The following is a 19,315-nucleotide window of genomic DNA, read 5'->3' as shown; positions in this document are numbered from 1 at the left end:
ATATATATATATATATATATATATATATATATATATATATATATATATATATATATATACATGTATATATGTATATGTATATGTATATGTATGTATATGTATATGAATAAACATATGTGTGTGTGTGTGTGTGTGTGTGTGTGTGTGTGTGTGTGTGAATGAATGTGCTTGTATTTGAATAGCCCCTTTACAAGTGATGCATCCCTGATAATAAAGGCAACAAAACTGCATTTTGTCTAGACTACCTCCTGGATATCAAATAGGCCTATATTCATATTGACATGCAGATATTCCTATGAAGACAGGCTAGGCCTATACCTAGAGTTGTCATCTACTTTCCTTACAGTTTCTATGAAAGATATAGGAAAACAAAACAAGGTATGTGTCATGTGGTTTGGTGAGTACAACTGGAGATACGGGAACAACTTGTGGTAACGTTGGTGACAGTGTATGTGAAAATCCTGTCAATGCCCTATACAAATATAGGCTACAGGCAATGAGTTGATTAATGTTAAGTCGACAGATTGGAATAAATAAAATGTCACCATATCAATAACTGTAGTATGAAACTAACCTACATTCACGTATTTGTGTTTACTAAGTGAAACTGCAATGGATCGCCTGCAGCTCTAAGAAGAAGAAAAAACACACAGCCTGCCTCCAGAATGTTACGTCATGGGAGTGGCATCCGGGAAGATAGCTACACCAGGCCCGCCTCCGGCTTATATATACAACTGCAAAATGCATCTCAGTCAGTACAGCCAAAAGTCTGGCGAAGGCCGTTAAGTTGGAGAAAGCTAACTTGAAGGCAACACTTTTCAATATGTCCGACGTACTGGGCGACATTTTTCTTAAGGTAAGCCAATGAACTGTTTCGTTGCTGTTGACAGATCCTATATCTCATTTTAGCAAAACTATTTGGCAAAATAGCAAACTTTCTGATTACCCAGTAAATTAATCAATGCTCTCTTCTTCACACAGAACCTGGTCAACCTTGGCTTGGACGAATCTTTCAACGACCAAAATGCGAAACCGATGGTACCTCGTCTTACTCGTTCCTCTTCATACTTCTCGCCAACTCCCAAGCCCCACAGCGTGAGTTCTGAGCAACTGTCGGATGGAAGCCCGAACTGGACTTTTGACATCTGGAGCGACGCACCACCCAGCAAACCCCAGAATCCATTCCGACCTGACCGTTCCATGAGCCTCACTGAGAACAGTATCGCCTTTGGCAAGCCGAACCCTCTCGAAGTGCCACCACCTCCTGGTTTTCCTCCCCTGACTCCTCAAACACCTATTCCCTCTAACCGTTACAAGACCGAGCTTTGCCGAAGCTTTCAGGAAAATGGCAGCTGCAAGTATGGGAATAAATGCCAGTTTGCGCACGGTGAGGCTGAGCTTCGCTGTATGTACAGGCACCCCAAGTACAAGACGGAGGCGTGCCGCACTTTCTATAACTTTGGGTACTGTCCCTACGGGACTCGGTGCCACTTTATCCATGAAGACAAGTTGTCTTCATCAATGCTGAATCAGAAGAATCAAACGCCACGTCTCCTCCGCCAAAGCGTCAGCTTTGCGGGCTTCTTGGGGTCTCGCAGTTCCCCACCTCCTGCTCTCCACGAGTCGATGAGTTTCACCCGTGCGCCCTCAGTCTCCCCACCGCCTTCAGATCTCCTGTCTCCAGTTTTCAACGAAACATTTCAATTCGGCCAGAGCCGCGCAAGTGTTGGCGACATACACAACATTCCTCTGATCGTCGAGCCTCAGAAGAACACCCGCTGTGTTTGCGGTCACGGAAATAATCACCCCTCAGCTCTAAACAAAAACTTTGCCATGGACGATCGTAACAGTGCCTACTTTACCCAGCCGAATTTGCAGCGTTTTTCCTCCGAGGACTCCCTGTCTGACCGGGAGAGCTACTCAAGTTCCAGCAGCAACAGTGGCTCTACCTCTCCTACTTTCGACGGGTCGGGGGGCAAGCGCCTGACCGTCTTTGCTAGGCTGTCTGTGTCAGATTAATTTCTGCGCTAAGTCATCAAGGGACTGATTTTTGACAACACAAAATATTTTTAGATGTCATAACAGCAGATTAGCCTTATCTGGTTTTACCGTCTATTTATATTTAGTGATTTACCATTGAATGAAATGATTTGGTGCACATCTTAATCTAAAGCTACGTATTTTTGTAATTATGTATCATTGTATGCATCCTGCATAGTCTTCCAATAGCTTTTTGACATGACAATGGAAGAGTGCCTTTCAATTGTCTAACTCAACTATCAACTAAGGTTGGTGACAGAGTTTGTCACTGCTGGAAAAAAGTTCATTCCACTTGTCAGCAAACTGCAATATTCCACCAATGCACACTTAGAGGTGTCAAACTTTTATATGTAATTGCATAACCATCAATGTGACAAACTTGAAAGAGGGATAGCTAGACATTCTGTGATATGCACTTTAAAATTGGTCGTGGGAGAAAAACAAACTCCCAATGTAGCATAAAACCAAAGCATTACACTTTTTATATACTTTATAGTTTTCGACAAACTATTGTAAACAGAGCAGTTCTTACGTGAACTGTCTCTGTCAGATTTCTATGACAAACACAAGGTGGGCTCCAACCAAAATGTGTCCCACTTAGAAAAGCAGAAGAAAAGAATTGTGCAACTGTTCATCTACACCTGTTGAGTTGTGTAATTGTTGACAACATAGCTGGTTCCTCTCTAAATGAGATGTTGCTTCTCATTGACAGGGACTGTAGCCTAAGAACAGTATTTCCATTCAGCTGTGGTTGTCTTCAGTTGTTTATTTTGTAACTGTACAGACTTATTTATTATGTATTTATTAAAGTTAATAACAACATATTTTGTACTTATTTATCTGCAAGTGCCAGGGTCATGAAAATGTGAGAAATATTTCTGTAAACAGATTGAAAATGAAAAAAAAAATGCCTTAATTATTTTTGAAATGGAAAACAATAAATAAATTCAAAATTACAAAGAGAATCCATGTGTTTGTCTGTTTTATGTGACTTGACATAAGAGGTCAAATTAACTATGCGGGTGTTGGGGGGGGGGGGGGGGGGGGGATTAGAGGGCGGGTAGTAATGACACACTGAACTGTGATGTCACTCCCCACAGAATGGCAGCAAATCAGGTCCTCACCCTGTGTGTTGTGTAAACAGAATAGCACGGATTCCACCCAGACTAGCCCACATGGCTAAACAACAGCAAGCAGCTGCCATGTACACGACTCACACACGAATGACAGAAGCAATCGCTCCCTCACTGCAAGTGGTCTGACAGGACAGGTGGCATTCAGTGACGATGTCACGATGTGGAAAAACACAGGGTTTGGGAGAGCCCATTCTGTACATAGGCTACATACATACTCAATTATTCATGGCCAACATTGTTGCTCAAGAGCGTTCCCATCTCTGCTGGAACATATTTTTTCCAAAACTTAACTTTTCCTGCACACAATGTTTCCAAAGTCATTTCAGTGATACAACAGCGTTCATATGCCAGGAAGTGTTTTTTTTTTTTTTTTCTTTTGGTCAGGTCTCAAGTCAGTAGGCCTAGCCAATATCCCTCCTCTCTCTCAGGCTCGGCACCTAGATAGTGCTCAACGTTGCTTGCTCATTGTGACAGCTAGCTCAAATATTTACACTGAGTTGCAGTGATGTGATCAGTTCACTATCTGGCCATAGCTTTTGCGCCATACTGACAAAGTACACACCGGTCGACGCTGAGTGCCTGCCCGCTTACGAACACGACAAAGAGTAGGACCCCACATGTGGACCCACGTAAAAAAACACACAGACGACGACCCACACAGTCAATGACAAGGAAACGCAGATGACACACTTACAGAGCACATGCCCACACCATTGCAGAATCACTGAGCGCTACATTGTAGCCTACTTTTCTTAACACCTCCATAGATGCTCTGGATATTGTCAGCAGCCATGATAGTGCAACAGAACACAACAGAAGTCTGACATTTGTGATCTGCCCCATTATTTACAGACGTTTCCCGTAATAAGCATCTATTTCTTGAATTTCCCCTTGGGGATCAATAAAGTATCTATCTATCTATCATTTAACTATATGACCCAATCGATTGGAACTCTCCATTGCAACACATTGGGGTGTATAGTTGACATTAAGAACTGTTGTAGCAGTTGGATGTTTTCATCGAGCTACTGCCTCCCATGTGCTGTCACAAATATATAAGGCGGATTCCTTTGAATACTTGAGCGTGTATATCTAGTGGGCTCATATTTGGTGATAATCTAGATTAAAAAGTAGTTAACTTTAATCATGTACAGTGAGTAATGTTCTGACTAGGTGCCAGGTGGCCATCTTTGACTCATAGATAGATAGATAGATAGATAGATAGATAGATAGATACTTTATTGATCCCCAAGGGGAAATTCAAAGTACTCATGCTTGTACATACAGCCACCTTTTGTTTTATTATCATTGCAACAGACTTCTCTCAGATACGCCATAACAGGTCATAACAGCCATGTCAGTGGCCCATATCTCACAAACTGTACTCAGCACAATCTTAACATGTTTTAAAACGCCAACCACAGAACTGTCACGATTCAAGTGTCATGTGTGAGGTTCATTCATACAGGCAGGTTCTCAGGACTGTACATGAACATGAGTTCAAAGGAATGTGTTCCTGGAGCATGTTCATTTTTTTTTTTTAAATGTTGTGGTCACCCAGCCAGTAATACACATTTGAAGATAAATTAAACTTAATATTTGGATACTGGGCTCAAGACAGATATTCCAAGTATGAAACACATGATGAATTGTATATTATTCACTTATGCATTATCATTGCATTAAAAGTTAGGCACCATATCTTTTTTTAAGAGTTGTTCCACTATGTGTGTCTAATCACTTAGAAATAACATTTCAAAACCGGTTGCTGTCCATAACATTATTGTGGTACACCAAAATATCCTATGACCACTTAGCAGAGCAAGAATGCTTATTCAGGCCACAAAGGAAAATCAACATAGAATGTGCCTGAGAGAGAGAGAGAGAGAGAGAGAGAGAGAGAGAGAGAGAGAGAGAGAGAGAGTCAGTCTTCACAGTACATAATGCTCACAGTACACACACTGATCTTTTAAAAGTCTCTTTTACAACCAAGGTTAACTCCTGGCTGGTCACGTGCTATAGTACACCCTTATGGTTAAGCGTCTGATGTTAAAGGTTTCTACTCTGCCACCATTTCTTCTCTCTGAGACACACAGTGTACTTTCTCTCTGGCATACATACTGTGTCAAGTTGATGGCTGGCTGCTATGTCTACAGCACTGACCTGGATCAGAAATAGCATACTGTGGCTTATATAACTTGCATACCTATGAAAATACTGAAGTTTTGTTGTTGTTGTTGTTGTTGTTGTTACAGTAATATCTTTCTATTGACTCAAGTCCAAACAAGGCAATGGAAATATTCAGTGTTTCAAACTGTTTGTTAACTTCCTGATGTGATGTGTTTGTGTTGAAGATGTCAGACACAAATAGACACATTTGTGTGCGTGGCCCAGTGACCAGGCTGTTCATTTAACCCACGAAGGCAACGCAGAAAGAGCAAAATGTCCTCAGGCCTGAATGAAACAAAAGAGGATATGGCAAATTAACACCACTATATTTAGCTGCGCTGGTGTCACAGTTCCTCTTTCAGATACGTCAAAACACTTCGTCACCTCACATTTTGTTTTGAAGTACAGATCAACACTTTAGCACAGCGTTAGTCAAGCAAATTGTAGGGTCGAAGGTCAGACATTACTCTCTCTAATACCCACACTTTCTCTCTCTCTCTCTCTCTCTCTCTCTCTCTCTCTCTCTTTGTGTGTGCGTGTGTCTATCTCTTTTGGTTTCACCTTCTTTATTCTTATTAAACTTTCAGCTTCAGCTTTTTGTTTCCCACACACACCTACTGCTTGACAGATACACACCAAATGTCCTGTAGCGCCTACGAAAAGCTACGGCAGGTTGCTGGTCATTTGTCGCGTCATTTGTGCGACAGGAAAGAGTTTGTTTCCCTTGTCTTATAAGCCAGAGCACACACAGGATGTGTTGCCATAACAACGGTTGTAGTCCTGTGAAAACAAATAAGCACAAGAGAGATCACAAATTGGCTCCACTCCCCAGGTCTGAGTAGGCCGAGCTGAGACCCCCTCTGTCAGCTGTCTCAGATGGTATGTGCCTTTGGAAGACTTCTTCCAGAGCATCCTTGCTGAAAGTTCACAGACAGGGAGAATGACGCATGGCAAGATATGTGTGTGTGTGTGTGTGTGTGTGTGTGTGTGTGTGGTGTGTGGGTGTTTATGACATATGTGGTGTCTGTGTGTGTGTGTGTGTGTGTGTGTGTGTGTGTGTGTGTGTGTGTGTGTGTGTGTGTGTGTGTGCGGTGTGTGTGTGTTTATGAAAGATGTGGTGTGTGTGTGTGTGTGTGTGTGTGTGTGTGTATGTGCAGTGGCAGTGGGCATGTGTGAGTGTATGGGTGTTTGTGTGTGTGTGTGTATGTGCAGTGGCAGTGGGCATGTGTGAGTGTATGGGTGTTTGTGTGTGTGTATGTGTGTGCGAGAGAGAGAGAGAGAGAAAAAAACAGCATAGAAGGTGTTATAGGCCAGTGTATATCTCGAGGGGACTACCAGACGATACCAGGCCTGTATCAACACCATAAAATCAAGACCTTTGAGCACTGGTGTTACTCACTCTATCACTCTCTGGCACGGCTTTTACACTGTTATTATAGCGCGGGTTTAGACTCCCATTTGGTTAAGGGTCAAAATCAGTGGTGTGATTCAGGCTCAGGCTTAATATTTAACCGTCGTCGATTGTCTCCAGCTGTACTTTAGACCCGCTTGCCTTCAGATGAACTCTTGTTCAAACACTGATACACTGTAGTGATTAATTCACTGTCAAAAAAACCATACAAAGAGCTAATGAGTTATGAGACGATAACTTGCGTTAAGAGTTAATAGTGCAAGTGATGCTGCAAAAACCACAAGGCTTTTTGAAAAATTATTTTAATAAATATTGAGAGCATTTCCTGTCAGACTGAATAATGGCAATATCAGAGAGAGTGATGAAACATCATGAGGTATCATTTGAGCTGGAAAGCTTTTTGACCACATGCAAATAGAACACTTCTCTTTGCTCAATCGATTTGTTGTCGTGGTTGGAGCAGAGGTAGCACTGAGAACAGAGGTTCAAAGGTGATAGTGTCTTAGTATTTGCATGCTGCACAGGGGAGGGGGGCAATGTGGGGTGTGTGGCAGGTGTGTGTGGGGGGGGGGGGGGGGGTTAAGCTTGCGCAATTGTTCGGAGCATAGACGCATACAGCGTCATGGAAACAGGTTTGGTTTCTGTTCTGCCTGCACAAGTTGCCATCCGAATCACGGTCACCCTTGCCAACAAAAACAACCACCAAATTCAGCACACACTCTTGTGCCTTAACAAAACGGGGTTGAACTTGTTTGGAAAAAGAAGAACAAGCTAAAAAAAAAAGCTAAAAGAAAAACACAGAGATTGCTCAAGAAGGACTTAAGAAATGCTGGCCGTGCATGTGGTTCGACATTCTCCCCATTGGCAAACATGGCTGCCCTGATACGGCAGGCAGGCACACAAAAGCTGAGCAGAACAGACCATGAACAGGCTGTGGTGTGGCGTGGTGGAATCCGACTCAGCTAAGAGCTTGCACAACAAGATGCAAATAGTAAAATGATCCGCCGTGATTGTATGCACATTCTCCTCTGTCACTGGTGTGATCTCATCTCTCATTCCTGCATAAACAATGACCGCTTGGACACAACCGCTTTGTTATACCATCCATTGTGTGCTTTGGATGGAGCAGCTATTGTCTGGGGCTGGCATCATGTGTTATTCAAATAGGTAAACAAAAGTTCAATGCTGATAATAGAACCAACTCCAAGGGATTTTGCTACCACTTCCAATGGGACCAGGCTAATTCTTTAGAACCTCTCATAAGACAAGGTTATTCTTCAAAACTGCTGACGGACAAGGATATTCTTCAGAACTTCAAATAGGACAAGGCTATGCTTCAGAACCCCTACGTGCTATTCCTTGGAATTTCTGAGGAAGCTTCATTTGACTTTTGCTTTAACTAAATCTGATCTGGCCAAGGATATATTTTCTGTGGAAGACGAAGGCGTGAGTTGCATGGGTTTAAGGGGTGGCCCTTTTTACCATGAAAAAGTAAAAGTGACAAGGGATTTTTCTTCTCTCTTGCACCTCCCCATTTCTGCGCTGCACCCTGTGAGTTTGCGTCGACTAAACTCAAATGCTCAAAGTCTGTGTGTGTGTGTGTGTGTGTGTGTGTGTGTGTGTGTGTGTGTGTGTGTGTGTGTGTGCCTGCGTCACCTCCCTGGTCCAGCCCCCTCCAGTTCCAGCTCCTCCACAGCTCTGGGACACAGCGCTCTTGTCAGGAATGCACCAGCGAGTGAACGTGCCTATAAAAGGCAAGCACTTCCACTCGAGGGTGTTGACGTCAGCCGCCTGCTATTTCCCTCTTCCTCTACTTGCCCCTGTGCTGGGCCGCCGCCGCTCACACTTACGAGGAGAAGCGGCTGGGCTCCGCTCCGCTTCTCTCTTGGCTCTCGCGCGCGCCACTTCTCTCTTCTTTTCAAGCTACGTCAAGGCTGCATCAGTGGACCTTGCATCTGGATACACGATGCACGCTGATGTCATTCCATTTAGTGCTTTTTTTTTATTGAACGATTAATAGGGCAAAAGCAGCAAGTAGCATTTCTCGACCTCTCAGCGTTGTCAAGTTTACTGAAAAAAAGAGTTGGTGCTCCAGCAGAGCAGGCTTGGCAGATTTCTGAAGCCCACTGCCAAGGCATGATGAACAGTGCCAGCCTCTCTATGCTGAATGCCATGCTGTGCACTAAAAAAAAAAACACTACGAAGCAGTCATTCATTTACAGTGGATGCATATTAATGATGCCCACTACTTTGATGTCACCCTGGGAGATCAATTCTGGCAAGATGCATGAACAACAATAAAAGGTTCTTTATTTATAGTCCTTAAAAATGATCTGTGCAATGAGATATCAAAAATAACTTTCTTCTGCACTATCAAAGGATAGCCAAAGACTCATTTCAAATTCCAGGTGGCAAGTTCAAAGTTCCATGTTCCAAGTTCCCAGTTCCATTCTATAAATGTCCTGGGCTTTCACTAATAAGACAGTCATACCACAGCTCCAGACCAGCACCACAAAGCACACGCGAGTGCAAAACACTCCACTGGCAATGTTCATTGGTTTCCTTACAAAAATAGACCTGAATTGTAATCAACACGCCGATAGTTAACGAGTTTGATGCAGGAGTAATGGGTATAAAGCTGGTGTGCAGCTGGCTTTAAGCAGTCACCCAAAGAACTCTTTTATGTTGCCATGGAACAGACTGCTGCACTGTGGTGGCCTGCCGGAGCCGGAGCGGAGATGGCCCACGTCTGAACCAGATCCGCGCCAGGGGAATCTCACTCCCAAACCCGCAAGCTGCATCGCGTCAGAGTCCAGGCCCTCTTGAGTCATGACTTGTTTACTTGTTTGCTGATTCAGTCTTAGACTTGGGCTTTGATTGGAAGTGGCACGTTATTACCCACACAAATACTTTGACATAGTAGCTAAGTGCTAAACTTAGGGTACTTTAATCACCATTACCTATTCTTCAGTCAGTTGGCATCATGTAGTGAAAATGGCCATGAATAGGAAATAAACTGACTGTACAAACTGTTCTTTTAATATCCTTTCCTTACACTTACACACTCGGGCCCTGTCATTACACAAATCATTTGTATTGTCTCCACAACAGCTTAAACGTGACGACATTTTCATCCAAGTGAATCCGAGAGTTCACACTCGTCATCATCATCCAAGAATAGACCCTACATTCTTATAACACCAGGTGTTTCCTTAAAGTTTAAGGCGAATGTTGAGCCACCTGGCAGGCGACTTGCTATTGACTTAACTTGTTGTGAATCCTATTATGACTGCACATTATCAAAGAGAGTGAAATATATTTAGCACAGGCCCCTGGCCAAGATCAAAGTCCATGCATACAAATCTCCTACATACATGACCTTACACATCTCGTCACTCTTGAGTAGTCCCAAAGAAAATAACCTTTGCGTCATTAGCATGGTACTTAGATTGTAATGGATCTGTTACTTAACATGGATATCATGGGGTTTTTTATATTTTTCTATTTAATTATTTATTAAATCATATATTTTTATGTAATGCACTGGTCGATTGGGAGATACACAGTACGTCAGCCGACCCCATTTGAATTTCAGGCGACCCCACATGCGGTCCCGACCCAAAAGGTTGGGAAACGGTGCTTTAACTCGTAGGCCCCGTCTACGACCTGGCCCAGGGTGATCCTGTGTGAGACAGCACAGCAGTGTCCACACATGTTTTGGCTGGACTCTTGTGATGGCATCAGCTAGATTAATCAGTCAAGATGTTGTACCAAAACCCTCAGAACTAAACTGAAAGAAGACAGGAGTCGAACTTAAAAGTAAAAGTCAAGTCTAGTTAAGATTAAAAGGGAAGCGGTTCAAGCAGACGTCAACAATAAGGAGAAGAGAGTCTGGTGGAAAAAAATCCCCCTTATTTCTCCTTACCTTAATTGACTACAATTACACTGTATTGTAGACGTCAGATAGCAGTAATATTCACCCTCGTTGCTTTGAGTCAGATTTCACATTAACAGTGCTGATCATAGAAACCAGCTTAATTCATCACAACATCATAACAATCAAAACAAACAACCAGATGCCATTATGCATATGCACAAGTTATAAGAAACATCACAAAAAATGACATTGGAAACTTTTCAGGAAACTGGACAGACAACAGCAATTGTGAGTGTATCAGGGTTGGAAAGGAGGACGGACTGAGGTTGCCTTTTCTAGAATGTGGTGAACATTACGACATGATTCTACTGGGCTATGTCTCTGGCCCAGTTACATGTGCCTTGTCTTCTTGTTTTTGCCTGGTTACATGTGCGATGTACGCCTTCTGCTTTTTTTTTCACAGTGGCATACAATCACCTGACTAGCATAATCACACATTGTGAAAATAGTCTTTGTTAATAGCTTGGCTGATATGTTTTATTCCTGTTTTTGAAGCTCTGTTCTGCAAAAGAAATACCCACTAAGTTTGTTTCACATCACCATATTTCGACACTGTGCAATGGGTTTGAGGAACTGCAAAGACCCACACTTTGCTGCCTGTTCCTCTTTCAAGTTCCTCAAAAGAACATGAGGCACCAGAGCAAAACACGAAAACCAAATCATAACGCTTGACCAGCAATCCCAAATCTCAACAACAGCAGCATTCCCAGTGGCCCTCTTGCTCTTATATAAACATCGAAAGGGCACTAAAAACAGTCTCAGCGAGATATGCCGTAGAGCTCTCAAAACAAGTCCACGTGAATGTGGAGCTCTCCCTCTTCCAATAAACATATGGCACTTAGGGTATAGACTCTGAAGGTTCGCAGGATCTAAGAAAAAACAAATTTTGGTGAATTTGGAATCAAACCACAAGCTTCCTAATGCAAATTCCTGGCCTGCAGGGGTAGAGTACACAGAGGCCGTAGTTCCATGAGCCCTATAGCAGCATAAACGTCCATCAAACATCAGCCGTGAAGGGCCCGCGGAGCTGGAAAATTAAAACATACATCTGTGCCGAGGCCCTGCGCCTGGCAACATTGCGTGGCCGCTCGCTGCTGAAGGTGCAGTCTCTAGCGGCGGCCGCCGGCGAGCGAGAAAAAGCCAGCGTATGAAAACACACTCCATCCCCGGCCCCGGCCCACGGCACCCCACCAGATGTTTCAACGACTTCAAAAAGAAGCAATTACAATTCAGTGTTTTTGTTGAGTCTAAAATAAGTTCCCGCTGGGGTGTTTTTGGAGAGGAAGAAGAAGAAGAAGAAAAAGAAAAAAAACAGAGAAGAAAAAACGGCACATGACACTGCAAGTGTGTACGGTGGCGACGGACAATTCCCCTTTATGGACGCCGTGGTCTGGCCGGAGTGTTTGACCAGGTGTGTGAATTTCATGAGGGAAGTATGAAAGCGAGTGTGGTTTGAACAGCGCACCCTTTAGAGACCCTCGCGGGCCTACCAGGGGGGGGATCAAGCTGCCTAGGGCAGCAACATTCCTGCCCTCCAGCGCACACAGAAAAATAACCCCATCATGGAAAAAGAAAAATACGGCACCGACCGAAAAAACAACACATGCTAAAGATGAAGTGTGTTTATGAAAAAAGCTGGTACTTTGGCATACCTCCAGGTTGCCTGTCGACGTGACTATGCACACCGCACAATGGTGGCGGGCGGCACAAGCAACATTTCCATTTCACATGCCGTGGTGAAAACAGCTAAAAGTTGTTTACAGACGGAGCTTTTACCGTCATTCTTGTCTTTGATATGGTATGGTATGGATTGACCATAGTCAAAGTTTAAGAGCTGAGTGCTTGTACTGTATGTATAGGGACCAGTTTGATTTTGTAATATGCTAAATGTAGTCCCAACATAGAGCCCACTTAGCCTGGCCATTGGCCAATCATTAAGGGGACAGTCATCATAGGTTATAGGCAGAAATGAGAACACAACACCCTCAAAGTCAATAGATGCCTTTGCTTCTAGCTGAGTCTCTACACGGCATTGTTTGCCCAACATGCATGAAGTGTCAACAGTCATCTGACTGTACCGTTTATTACAAGACACAGCACTGCCTGTAATGTATGCGAGCCCAACTGTGCTGGTGCTTTTTGAAGCCGAAATGGAGAAGCATGCTCGACATCTAATAGCCTAGGCTATTTATTAGATGGAACGATGGAAAAAGTCAAAAGGTCAAACAATCATATCTGGTGGAATGTTAGCTAACATTCCACCAGATGTGATTGTTTGACTTTTTTACTTTTTTTTTTGTGTGTGTTTGTGTGTGCCTCTGAAGATGCGTGTTTACGTGTGTGTGTGTGTGTGTGTGTGTGTGTGTGTGTGTGTGTGTGTGTGTGCTTGGAGCAGGGGGCATGGGGGCAGTGTAAATTAGTAAAGACATGTTTTGAATTTGCTTGATAATGATTTGGGACTATCTGGGTTATTTCTGTTCAGAGGCTCAGAGGGATGTGTGCTTCTTGGCTGCTGAGGGAATATTATTTATAAAGGCAATGTTCTAGGAATGCAAACTCAAGAAATATTCTGGTATTTTAAAAGTAAATATCCTGAGTTATGTATAGTTCCTCTCATCACAAACATTCCATAGGTTACACTGTAGTAGACATATGAAAACTGAATGTTTGTGTTTCTTATCCCTTTTCTGTATGCTTAAGATTCACAGGACCGATAGCTTCAGCATACCAGTCAGTGAATGCCATTTATTAGATCATCTGTCCATGAAAAGCTGAGCAAATTCAACAAATGAGCACTTACCTCATTTTTTCAATGTAATGCACTTTGTCTCACATGGCTATTTTAACATGTAAGCCCCAGTTAAACAGAAGCATTGTGTGTGTGTGTGTGTGTGTGTGTGTGTGTGTGTGTGTGTGTGTGTGTGTGTGTGTGTGTGTGTGTGTCTGTGTGTCTGTGTGTGTGTGTGTGTGTGTGTGTGTGTGGGTGTGTGTGTGTGTGTGTGTGTGTGTGTGTGTTACATGGCACCATTACCTAATTGTACAAATGTGAAAAGGGAAGATGACAGTCTTGCACATGAAACAATGGGCAAGAATCAGCACGGAAAAAAGATGTGCAAATCCCCAGATATGGATTTGTGGTGGCCACACCCAAACTGGTGAGACAAGGGAACATCTCTAAACAAACTTCATCATGGACTAAACAGACATCGTTCCACCAAGTGCCTGGGTGGGTCTGTGTAGGAGGAAAGAACACACATTTCTCTCTCTCTCTCTCTCTCTCTCTCTCTCTCTCTCTCTCTCTCCCTCCTGTTCTGTTCTTTCTGTCTGTCTGTCAGTCTGAAGATTTGTGTGTGTGTGTGTGTTTGTGTGTGCCTCTGAAGATGCGTGTTTACATGCGTGTGTGTGTGTGTGTGTGTGTGTGTGTGTGTGTGTGTGTGTGTGTGTGTGTGTGTGTGTGTGTGCGTGCGTGCGTGCGTGCGTGCGTGCGTGCGTGCGTGCGTGCGTGTGTGTGTGCGCATTTGTGGGAGAGAGTTGAGACCCGCCATGTGTTTCAGAACAGATACTCTCTCCCTCTGAATAGAAGAGCCTGAATTCATAATGGTTCCTATTAACTTTGTGGAGCTAAGATGCTCACATCTGTTATCTTCCTATCTATTTACCCTCAAGGGCTGGTCACACCAGGATCAAGAACTATAAAGATAACCATAACAATGACAATATGAGTGTCCACATGATCAACCAACAGAGGTGGAAAAGTCAAGCTTCAGAAAGTAAAAGTCCCACCACAAATCTGTGCCAACCATTCACTTAAAAGCTGATTCTAATTAGCACAATTCTTCAGCCAGGTAGTGCAGCTAATTGATGAGATCACCTGTGTTAAGTGCACAGATAGAACCAATACATGGTTGGACTTTTACTTTTAGTTTTCCACCTCTGTCAACCAACATCAAGGAGCATCTCTCATCATGTTGAGGAGGAACGCGATGTTTAATATTCACAGCCTTTTATCATTCTGATAAAAGTGGACCCCATCGATATTCATGTCATTATCATTGTAGTCTACATGCCGACGTGGGCATCCTTAGAGTAGAGGAGAAATCTGTATGTTTTCACATATATCTCTGTTGCTCAAGGTCACAGAATTCTGTCGGTATGACAAAAAAATAAAACAATCTGTTTTAATCGGTGTAGCTTGAGTTGAGCTACAACCCTCAGCTAAGCTAATGCAGCGAGGCAGCTACAGCACTACAATGTGGGGGTTCAGACTGTAGGACTGGATGTCCAACAAAGGACCACAATGGAAATAAGCTTTTAAGCTTTATTGTGTTATCCTGACTCTCTGTTTTTTTTTTTTAGATTAAGTATGTGGTATGGTATACTAAATAACTGAATCATGTATTTATTTTATATGTAAGAACTGAGAATGTCAAATAAAATCAATCAATCAATCAATCAACAGCCACCATGTATATGACCACAGAGTGTAGCGCTGTAGATGCCTGACATTTTTATCTTTTATTTTTCTCGCGGTTATCGTCATAGTCATTGCTCCCGTCATAAACTACCCTTCAGACAGCGTCCGCTGAGGACTCAGTTTAGCATCATCATGTTGAAATCTGACCAATTACCAAACTTGGTCTGTAATCACTGACAGAAAACTATCCCAACAGACCCAGAAGAGTTTGGTCATACATGAGAGAATTATTCATAGCCACGTAGTGTTCATGTTAAATTCAAGGAAATTGGGGGTGCCGTGGCGCAGCAAGCTACAGCACCTGTACCATTTACGGGTCCGAGTGCCCATGGGGACCCAGGTTCGAATCCGGCCTGCGGTCATATCCCAATCCCACCCCATCTCTCTCTTCCACTTGTTTCCTGTCTACCTCTTCACTGTCCTATACTAATAAAAGGCAAAAAGGCCAATAAAATATACTAAAAAAAAATCAAGAAAATTACACCAGATCCTCCTCTCAATAAGCAACTTTCACTAATTAAAACAGATTGTCTAAGACAGGTTGCAATGTCTGCTGTTTTTCAAGGTGTCACAAATCCTAAACCAAAAAATACACAAAAGAAATAGTTTAAAATGTCGAACAACGTGTACACCCATTAGGCGAAATAAATGAAACACCTCCTTTGATTCGTTAGACTCGTAAAATGTTTGGTTTTTTTAGGATCAACCGTGTCACGCATCTGATCGAGACTCATTAAACCGCATTTGTTTTTTCCCTCTTCAAGATTGTCAACTCAGCGAATCAGCTCAAAGTTGGTTCCTCATTAATCATAGCTCTGTTGTAAGCCACTAGTGACGCATGCCGTGGATTGGCCAATCTCCAAGCACTCTGAGACAAAGAAAACACTATTGAAATAGTCTTAGAGGACAGCTTACCAACGTTTCCATGACGACTCGCTGGACGCTCTTCAAACAGGCCCCGTGTCTATAATATAACCACAGAGATATGGCACTAAGGCCTAGTTAGCATGCTACACTGGAAACAGTTGAATCTGCTACATTAATTCCCAAAACAACATGCTTATTAACATCAGATAAGGACACCTGCATCAGAATCAGTCTTGGGGTGGAAAACTGGAAGTGAGATGCCAAATGAAAGCAAAGCTGGAGGTGAAATTGTTGGGTTGTATATAATAATGTAAGTTTGTGAGGGTGTAAACATTTTTGTTTTGCATGGAAACACACTACAAAGGAAGCTGGTGTGACAGCCGTGTGTGTGTGTTGCAGTCTTACACAACCAGAATCCCGCAGAGCCAAGTTCACTTCATGATGTGGAGAAATCCAGACAGAGGAGAAGGAGGTTGCTTCAATGTGATGTCTATGGAAGAGTTAGCACATTATCGTTTTAATGATTTAAATGCAGATCTGACCTGTTTTACAAAACCTGAGAATGTACAGGTTTATGTGTTAGTAGTAGGGCAGTGGTTAAAGGAGAAATGATCAGTCAAGTGGACAGAATTGTTGAGTAATATTTATTTCATAGCCTTGCTCCCATTTATCATTCCCAGTAGTGACTTATAAACTAGTCTAAACCAGTACAAACTCAATTCATCAGTGAGGGGGGAAAAATAGATCCAACGGCACTCCTGTTTCTCAAGTGACGTAAGAATTTTCCCTAAATGTCAGAAAACTCAGGCCCAGATACCGCAGGCTGCAGATGGAAAAAGTGATGGTGACTAAATTGAGATGATGAAATGAGTTGTGCTGACATCAGATCCTGCACGCACAGGAGGGATGAGTGCGAACGCGTCTCCTTGGGAACGGGCCCGCCAAAAACTGATGAGATTTCTTTTTTGTTGTTGTTGTTGTTGTTGTTGTTGTTGTTGTTTTGCAGTGCCATCGAATGTGTCTGTTCCTTCTTTAGGAAAAAAAAAACATGAGTAGGCCTATTCAATTTTATCCTAAAAGAACATGTGATAGTTTGCACACATACACTCTGTAGTCTATTTCCAGATCCTTTGCCTATTGAATAAATCATCTCAAACCACTGACCCAAGATTATTTATTCTTTCTATATTTTTTCCCCATTACTGTGAGTTTTCTGCGGCATTTATCTGAATCCTCATTATTATGAATCTTTTAACTTTGAGCATAAAACACACACATTAGACATCATCTTTGCACTTTTTAGATTGACTTCATCCTGAATCAGATTACATGGGACGTGTACGGACAGCTGCTCACACATTTGACCATGATAGCATTTCAAAATCCAGGCCGTCCGTGTCCTGGAGCCGGTGCAGCTCTAAAGACAATCTTCATAACTTCAATGTCATGAAAATTATAATAACTACCGTACTATTAGCTGCGGCTTATACATTGATTTTGCCACATTTCTTCAGCTATGAGGTTAATACAGGGGGGGAATTAATATGGTGTTAATATGGCTTTGTTTCTTTTAACTTGCATAAAACACTGTCCTGCGGCTTATACACAATGCGGCTTATATGCGGGAAATTACTGTACTGCCTTTTTGCTTTGTAGGGCAGCACTGGTTTCTGACACATAAAGGATGACAAGTGATGGTTATCGTTGCTACAGCAAACCAAGTCAGTATATTACGGTAAATTGCGCACATGCAGGCAAAGCCACGTAAGACTGACATCTGACGCAGACAGAACATCCCTTCCTGAAATGAATTAAACATGTGTCAGGACCTAATTAACAGTGAAAATCCCTTTCCTTCTCTCTCTCTCTCCCTCTCTCGTCCCCTGTGTGTGTGTGTGTGTGTGTGTGTGTGTGTGTGTGTGTGTGTGTGTGCATGCGTGCGTGCGTGTGTGTGTGTGTGTGTGTGTGTGTGTGCAGTGCACAAGTGTGTATACCAAAGTCAGTACTTGTATACCTAAACAATAGTGACCCACTTCTCTCTCTCTCGGGGGGTTTTCAACGTTCCACAGAGAGCAGCTTGCGCTTAAGACATGTCTTGGTTTATGCAGCAACACCCTCCCATTCAAACAAAACGTCAGTGCCATTACCATCGCTAGGCAGCAGAGGAGGGCCTGCTTGCATCACAGTGTTACACAACATCCCAGGGAACCAGAGGTGCATTCAAATTCGCAAACATACGTTCTGTGAACAGTTTTTCCGTCATTCTTGGGTTTTCAGCGAACGCTTACAGTCTGAGGAGGTAGTTCTCCTCGAACACGGAGCCTTTCCATGATGTCATGGTTTAGTAGCACAGAGGACACTTCTCTATTTAATTAATCTGTGCCTTTTCTTTATTCGGGCCTATGGTGCCATTACATCTCCAAGTTGGTTTTACAGTATAGGCTAAATTCGAAAGACAGACTGAACTAAGCATACTTTAAATCAAGAGTCTGTACATTGTATCTGATACTTCAACACACAATACAGCAAATGCTGTTATATACTTATTAGAGATTTAATATCACTGTGGCACCATAATCTGTGATTGTCATGGTAGCTCCCAATGGGTGGTTATAGCATGCAACATAATTAATGTGAACTTGACAATGAGTTACGCAACACTGATTGACTGTAGACTGATGAACATCTGTCATGTCAGCATTGGTCATGGAATATTTCATATGGAGGATTTAAGTGAACTGTTAGCAAACATATAATCTGTAAACTAATACACATATTTAGCTCTAGTTCTATCCATGAGCACTGGCTTAATTCTGTCAGAGCAACAAGCATAGTCTGCTTCGCAGCCCTACACTAACAAGCTTGTGTTTGGGAGTTGGATGCTGAATGTTTGCCTTTAGCACTGACTGAATGGTACAATATGTTCTCGTCTCTATAATCTGAACTGGGTTTAAAACTCAAGGGGGGCATGTTTACAAATGCCTTTCTCCCTGCGTGTCTCTTTCTGTGTGTGTGTGTGTGTGTGTGTGTGTGTGTGTCTTTTGCCCATACCTCCCATTCAGTTTCTGTCTTATCAAACAGGCATTACTTCACACAGATTTGGTGTGTTTGTTTATCTACATGTACACCAAAACTGAGGAATTAACCGCAACTGTGGTTGTTTGCGGTAGGAGTGCTGGTATGCTCTTACGCGGACACCCAAACGACAGCTGTGGACTGTGGCTTATGCAAAACCCAACATGTTTTCCTTAGCGTGTTGTAGGAAGAGCGGAATTGTGTAA

The 19,315-nt window shown here is 42.8% G+C and overlaps 1 protein-coding gene across 1 annotated transcript; it reads left to right on the top strand.

Annotated features, from left to right (window-relative positions):
• Positions 1-760: 760 nt before the first annotated feature.
• On the top strand, positions 761-3,005 carry zgc:162730 (uncharacterized protein LOC564559 homolog). The gene is made up of 2 exons (XM_062552234.1): positions 761-856; positions 982-3,005. Exons 1-2 carry the CDS (start codon positions 824-826, stop codon positions 2,017-2,019), a joined length of 1,071 nt encoding a protein of 356 aa, XP_062408218.1. The 5' UTR covers positions 761-823; the 3' UTR covers positions 2,020-3,005.
• Positions 3,006-19,315: the final 16,310 nt, after the last annotated feature.

The sequence above is a fragment of the Sardina pilchardus genome, chromosome 13, assembly GCF_963854185.1.
Source record: "Sardina pilchardus chromosome 13, fSarPil1.1, whole genome shotgun sequence".
In the NCBI taxonomy this organism is placed as follows: domain Eukaryota; kingdom Metazoa; phylum Chordata; class Actinopteri; order Clupeiformes; family Clupeidae; genus Sardina; species Sardina pilchardus.
This window is presented reverse-complemented; position numbering and strand designations above follow the sequence as displayed.